Raw genomic sequence first — 7,403 nt, 5'->3', positions numbered from 1 at the left:
GGGGATGGCCATGTCACAATTCCTTCTCCCATGTTCTCCTTCTGGGATTTTGGGCATGCATGCTCATGCTCTGGCATGAATTTCAAGCTTCCAGGTCTAGGACTTGAACTGCGGTCAGCCACGTAAGAATCCATTGTCTTAACTACCATGCCACCTGCTGGCTCCAAGATCTTATTTAACAGCTGTTAAATTGTAGTTTAAGCCCCTAAATTGCAGTGAGTGATAGGGTTTAGAGACCACCAAGTCTTCAAGTGACTTATGTACTGCTTGAATAGCAGAAAGGCTGTCCTGGCCTCTGGAGTATTGGACACTTTAATGAACATTAAATCTGACCAGAGGGTCCAGCAGTTAGCGTAATGGCTATGTTGCTGGACTCCCACGTAGTCGACCGCGGTTCGTGTCCGGACCCGGTGGCTTAAAACTCACGCTGGGCGCGTGTGCGTGTGTGCCCAAGATCCCAAGAGGAGAATGGAGGAGAAGGGATTGCAGCGTGGCCATCCCCCCCAGGGGGTGATTTCTCGCTTTCTGTCTCTATGTCTCTCTCTGTCTGTCTGGCGAGCGCACGCGCCCTACAGTGAAAATCTCTCAAAAAAAAAAAAAAAATCTGACCAGCAAACCTCTCACCTATTGTCCATGGAAACCTATAGTTTTCCAGCATTGAGAGTCACTTTAGAAGCTAAAAAGAAGGAATATTTAAGCCAAAGGAAACTCAAAAAGATAATATTTTATTTTCAGAGCAGCTGATGCAATATTGAATCAGGTTTTCACAAATAAATATGACAGTGTCTATTTGGTTACATCTCTATTTGATGAATGCCCATCTATAGGAACTCTGATAAATTTCTGTGAAGGCTAATGACTGGAACCTACTAAAGAAAATTCTCCTGGTTTTCCTTCTGAGAAAGTATTGCAATAATTGAAGAAAGGAAAGTTTTTCATTCAGGAAGGTAAAACAAGCTAGAATGCCCTTTTATTTAATTTTTAAGGAATGCACCTTTTTTAGGACAAATCTATAAAACATTTTTATTTATTTGTTACATATGATGTTTAAATATAACTTTGCTTTCAAGCTTCAACTTTTTTTTTTTTTTAAATCCCTGGTAAAATAAGACTTTTGGTTCACCTTAACAAAAACTGACCTAGGAAGAAACATTTTTAGCAAAATGTTATAAAAGTCACTAGAAAATACTGTCCTCTTTTTTTTTGCCAAAATGTTACATAAAATCCTTATTAAAAATACACACATTACAAAAGAAAAATTATGAATATGCTATACATAGTGCTTTGATATGGACCAAGGGATCTGCATTCCAGGAAAATACAGTTAAGCACACTAGATATTATGATGTCAACTTATAATAGTGCAAACCTGAATAAATTACATCCTGATATGGAAGGCATGCAAGTCATTTGCTGAGAATAGAACATAACGAAGCCCGAACAGGAAGCAATCACAACCACCATTTAAAAATGTTTTAATTTTTATTACATTAATTTTTTTCAAAAATACTTTTCTTTACAATAGAACTCCTAGAAAATATTTACAACCTTCCTCTAATAAAATATAACAGCAGTTAAATATATTTGAAAATAAGGTGGGTTTTTCCATAAAATATATCTGTTAACTTTTTATATACAAGCTTTCTCAAAGAGGTTTAAATTCACTAATGAAAAACCATCCGATCGTAAACAGTAAGTTTGCTGAAGACATTAACCATTAGGAAGAAAAATTCTTTGGGGTAGGGTCTGGGGTGGGTCTGGGGAAAGCTAAAACACAACACATACATGCAGGCAGAATCATTTCAGGAAAAAAAAAATAAGTGCAATATTTTACTAGGAAGTCAATTCTTTTAGCTGATAGTCAAGAAATACTAATTCAGGAATTTGAACTGTCTCATCGAGGAGGAGTTCTTTGGTTATTTCAAGTCAAAAATCCTTATGCTATACTGCATGGAAAATTAAAATAAAATTATGCATTATATTTTTTTGCCATGGCAACTCAGCTTATTTCTACTGTTTAAAACCAGAACAGCTGGGCAAATCTCCAAACAGAAAGAATACACTTGCTTTATGAACATGTTTCTAGGTGTTTGCACCTTTGATAGATAAGATTCCATAGACCCAAGAGCAGAAGCATTTAGCTCACTCTCACATCTGGGTGAGAGGAGGGAAGTAGTCACTGGGACTGAGACGATCAGCCCACGATATGACAGTTGGAATGGTTCTGTAATAGTTTTGCCACAAAGCTGGTGCACACCACTGCAGCAGGTTCTGAACTCAAACCTGCTTTGACACAACACTGGATAGAATAAGCTGTCCGAAATGGCAGCAAATAAACCACTTATTTTCCCCTTAAAAATTAAAAAAAAAAAAGAAAGAGAAATCTTTAAAACCTCTTTGAAAACAGAATGATAGAAATGAAGAGTCTGTATTTTTCTTTTCAGGCTTTCCTGAGAGTCAGAGACCATTGCCTGTGTGGGGTTTCTATGGGCCACAGCTGGCCCCCAATAATGTTCGCTAAATGCTTTCCCGGTCAAATTTACAGGTGCTCAGGTCCTCATGCTTCTGGTGATAGTCACTCTAATGTCATGCTATCTATGTGCCAGCCAAGTAGCTCAGCGTGATGGCCACACTTACATGGGACTGGGGAACTAGCCTACCTGTTGTGAAAGGAGGCCCAAAAACACCTGCTTGGGGAGTCACTAAGCTAATGCTTGAAGAGGGAGCCATGAAAAGTTAACCTGGAGGAGGGAGTCGTGGGAGGCTAACCTGGAGGGAGCCATGGAAAGCAGGATCTTCTCCATGCTGGTTCCGTATCCCAGTCTGACTTCTGCCCTAACAGTGGGATGGGTCACTCTGACTCCGCTCCAAAGCCTGGGCTAAACATGTGTGAAAGATTACAGGTTTATTACCTTCAAGTACAAACAGCATCCTGCCAACAGGGACAGGAGGAGGCAGAACCAAGTCATGCAGCTTGGAAAACTCTAGAAATGCTTTGGTAAGTGACTCGTAATGGATACATTCATCCTCTGAATGCAGACATTGCGGCTAACGCGTACTCAAAGCCATGTTTACTAGCCGCCTATGCTATTTCCCTTGTATTTGCTACCATTACGTCTTAGAAAACCCTATTTCTCAAAGCTAGTGTCAAGGTGAACTTGAGTCCAACACATGTGAATTTTGGCAAAATCTCAGTGAATGAGGTTTCACAGTACTTCCAAGTGGCACACGGGAATTTCTAAACTCCGCTGACCATTAACAGTGTTGTGAAAAACAATAGACTTCTTGCTTTTTGGGCAAAAGAACACTTCTTGGTATTCTAGCTACTTCCAAGTGAGCCCTTGGACTAGCCTCCCTCAGAATGAAAGTAGTCCTGGCAACTTAACAGTTGGGGTATTTGCCTCCAGACAGGTCTCTAGTCAGCCCATGCTGAAACAAGGCTTTTCTACTCACACCTAGGAGCTGACCAGCCCCCAGGGAACATGGAAGAGGATGGGCCTGCGATATAAACCAGGTCTTTAGTAAATCGCTGCCCAGAGTACAAGCCCAGAATTATACAGTACTCTGTTGCTGCAAACAGGCCAAAGAGGGACAGACTTTGCAGGGGAGAAACCTATTTTTACATCTGGTCACTTCTTCAGATGACGTGTACGCAAGGAGAGCCAAGGAACACAAGGGCTTGCTTTGCCCCCCAGAAAGCTACTCCCTAGCATAGAGTCTCCTGGCAAAGAGGCCGAGTTCACTGCAAACTACAGAATGAGGTCAGAACAGAATAAAAATAACTCGGTGGGAAAAGATGGCCCAAGGCCCCAGCACAAAGAGGGTAGCCTGCTTCGCACACACACACACTCGCGCACAGCAAGCTTGGGATAAAAGGCAACCAGGATGGCTGACATCTGAAAGCGATGGAACGTGAACCTCAGGTTCATTCCCTGCTGGGAATGGTTTCATGAGAATGTAGCTCAGATGAAACACCTCTTAAAGACAGTTGTGCCAATTATTTATTCCCCCCAATCCCTCCCCAAACCGTTTTCTTAAATAAAAAGAAATGTCCCCCCTCCCCAACCTGAACAAAATGACCACTTTTCAAACAGGTAGTTTTATAAAAGGGTTACAAAACAAGCAGGCAGTCCAGGTTTCCTGATTAAGGAAGACGGAGGCTATGGGTTTACACGGTCTCTAAGTGGCATACGGGCTTTACAGTTCCGTGTCACCCTGAAGCAAGACTGAATCTTGATCATCTAAGAGAAGATCGGCGTCCACGACCTCGGCCTCCTCCATGACACCTCCTAACTGCTGGACGACGTCGTCATCCAGGATGTCCACGTCCTTGATGGGTTTGATGAGACCCAGCTGGTCCAGGGGCAGCAGCCCCGGTCCCCCCACCGGCCCCGTAGTCCTCTCGATCGTGGCTGCCATTTCCACCGCAAAAGCTGCTTTCTGGGCCTTCTGCCTCTGCTGTTCCTCCTGCTGCCTATGAGTTTTCATGTGTGCGTTTCGGCTTTTGATCTTGAAGAAGACCCTAAAAACGAAGAAAAAGAAGCACTGGACATTTAGAAGGAGATTGGAGTTCTTGAAAATCTGAGTGTCCTACAGGAAATGGGGGTGCATGATATGACATCTGGTTTGAGGTGGCTTTGACACAGCCCCAGCCTCCTCAGCTCCTAGGAGCTCCTCTCCTGGGACCTGTCACCTCTCCCCTTCTCTGCAAGTATGGAAAAGAGATGAGGGCAAGGAACACACTTACAGTGTGCCAGGCTTTCATGGGACACTGGAGGAGACATTCTACAAGGGTTCTGGAGCACATGGCCTCTCCTCCAGCCTCACTTTTCTCCCCATCATTTAATTATGTCCTCTCCACAGGAGAACCCCATGTATGCTAATGAGTGTTGATAGTACCCCTTGTAAGACAACCCACTGTATACCTCTGGCCTAGTTCTTCTGATCAAAATTCTTTTTTTTTCAAAAATATTTTAGAACATTTTATTCATAATAGGGAGCGTGTGTGTGTGTGTGTGTGTGTGTGTGTGTGTGTGTGTGTTTAGGGGGATCTCCCTTTCCCAGCCTCTAGCTCCTCAGGATCTTGGACAAGCATCCAGGAGTCCAGTGAGTTTTCAGGCCAACCCGGGGGTCTGAACTTGAGGTCAGCATTATGGCCTCCATCATGGCTGTCCAGTTTGCTACTGACTGTACCACCAGGCTGCCTACAGTCAAAATTCCTGAAGGATCTGCCCTCCGCCACACACACAGTTGGTATACTTCTTCTTTCTCTCCTCCAGCTTTTCCAATTAGACTTCCGTTCCTTCTACTTCAACCTAATTGCTCTTCTCAAGGTCACCAGAAACTGTGTATGACCAAATTCAAGCGTCCCTCTTTCACCTTTATTGTACTCAAATTTCTGAGCTCATCCATCACTCCCAGTCTTGTAAGACTCTATCTTGTTGACCACCAAATTAGCATCAGTTCCTGCTTTGGCTTTAGAATAAAATAATGGTTCTCAGCTGGAGGTAATTTTGTCCTCCCAGGGAACTTCCTGCAACGTCTGGAGACATTTTTGATTTTCACAACTAACAAATGGTGGGGGATTAGGAATGATGGTATTTATAGTATCTGGTGGATAGAGGCCAGGAATGCTGTTATATATCCTACAGCCTCTTCCCCAAATAAGGAGCCACCAGATACAAAGTATCAATAGTACTGAGGTTCAGAAACTCTGAGATACAAGGCTGTCATATATTTAAGGTTAATTATCTAGACCAGGGTCAATGGGCCAAGTCTGCCTGTTTTGTAAATAAAGTTTTATTGGAACCCAGCTATGTCCACTTGTTTATGTATTACCTACGGCTGCGCTTGTGCTACAACGGCAAAGCTTAATAGTTAGGACAGAGAGAGTAAAGCCTGCAAAGCCTGAAATATTTACTGTCTGGACCTTTTTTCAGAAATGTTTGTCCAGGGTGAGGGTGAGATTTTCTGACTTTTTTTTTTTTAAGAGATATTTGCCATAGGGCACATGTGCTTGCTGGAGAGACTGAGAGACAGACAGCGAGAAATCACCCTGGGGGGATGGTCATGCCACAGTGGCTTCTCATTCATTCTCCTCTTGGGATTTTGGGCACACATGCACATGTGCCCAGCATGAGTTTCAAGCTGCTGGGTCAAGGACTCGAACCATGGTTGACTATGTGGGACTCCAGTGCCTTAACCACTTTGCCATCTGCTGGCCCCACGGTGAGGTTTTATAGAGAGTATGGCTTAAATATTCTATATTCATTCCTGAGTTCATTAAAGAAAGAAGAGATTTCTAAAGCCCACATCAAACAGAGTTGATGAATCACAATTCTATTTGGATATCTTAAAAACTATTTAATGTACTATGGGGCCAGCAAGGGGTGTGGTGGTTAAGGCGCTGGGATTCCCACATGGCTGACCAGTTCGAGTCCCGGACCTGGTGGCTTCCTTTCTCTGTTTCTCTCTCTCTCGCTCTTTCTCTGACAAAACTCATGTGAAAATAATAATAATAATAAATAAATAAAGTTAACTAAAATATTAAAAAAAAACTAATGTACTAAACATCATCTTAGCAGATAAACATTCTGGAAGCATTTGTCTAATTTTATTCATAGTCTAGAAAATATTTCTATTTTCTGTAAAATCTTTTTTTTCTTGGTATTATACTTCTCTCTTCCATGAGACACACATTCACATGCACGTGCACACACAGGCACAGGAACCCCAACACAGTCGGTGCTCCATGAATCTACCCCCAGTCTGAGTCAGCTCAGGCCACGTGTGAGCACGTTTGGCACATTCAGGGAGGCCTCAGGACTCAAACCAAGGACCTTTCCATGCAGGACCAGGACCGGCTGCGCTACCACTGTACCACTTTCTGGTCCCTCCATAAAAATCTTAACTGGGCTTTTGATGGTAAATGTTCCCAAGCAACATACAAATAAGAAAAGAAAAACATACGAATAAGGCAAGAAAAACATTCAATAGGTGCCATCGAAAGGCAGTCAGAAAGCATGAAACACTAATTTTTGTTGGTTAAAATGTCCTTTGTCTCCACCTGGTGGAATAAAGAGTTGTAGTCTGTTTAATCCAAATGAGTGGAAGGTGCTGGTTCCTTTCAGAGGAACCCGGCAGGACCCTGACTGACCCCACACTTCCACTTGGACAAGAAGGTGGTAACTGAGAGTCAGCGCAGGGTGGTTTCATCACTGTTTCGTGTCAATAAGCCTCATGATCCATCCAGGTCATTACTCAATATGTGGTGGGTGGTGACGTGAGATAATACTGCACTATTTCTGAAAGACATCCGAGCGCAGAGGAGACGGATGCCGGACTCCATGTCTCCCACCCCAGTGCCTCGTGGAAGGGAAGACAGCCGCTAGTCCCAGTCTCCC

The 7,403-nt window shown here is 43.1% G+C and overlaps 1 protein-coding gene across 1 annotated transcript in view; it reads right to left on the bottom strand.

The window, feature by feature from the left end:
• Positions 1 to 836: 836 nt before the first annotated feature.
• TRERF1 (transcriptional regulating factor 1) overlaps positions 837 to 7,403 on the bottom strand; it is a 286,295-nt gene continuing 279,728 nt past the window's right edge. Inside the window, exon 19 of the mRNA XM_027771903.1 lies at positions 837 to 4,522. Coding sequence (XP_027627704.1) covers positions 4,198 to 4,522 — 325 coding nt within the window. The 3' untranslated portion in view covers positions 837 to 4,197. The remainder of the gene's footprint in view (positions 4,523 to 7,403) is intronic.

The sequence above is a fragment of the Tupaia chinensis genome, unplaced genomic scaffold, assembly GCF_000334495.1.
Source record: "Tupaia chinensis unplaced genomic scaffold, TupChi_1.0 Scaffold000238_1, whole genome shotgun sequence".
In the NCBI taxonomy this organism is placed as follows: domain Eukaryota; kingdom Metazoa; phylum Chordata; class Mammalia; order Scandentia; family Tupaiidae; genus Tupaia; species Tupaia belangeri.
Note: the sequence above shows the minus strand (reverse complement) of the source record. Positions and strands in the feature narration are given on the sequence as shown.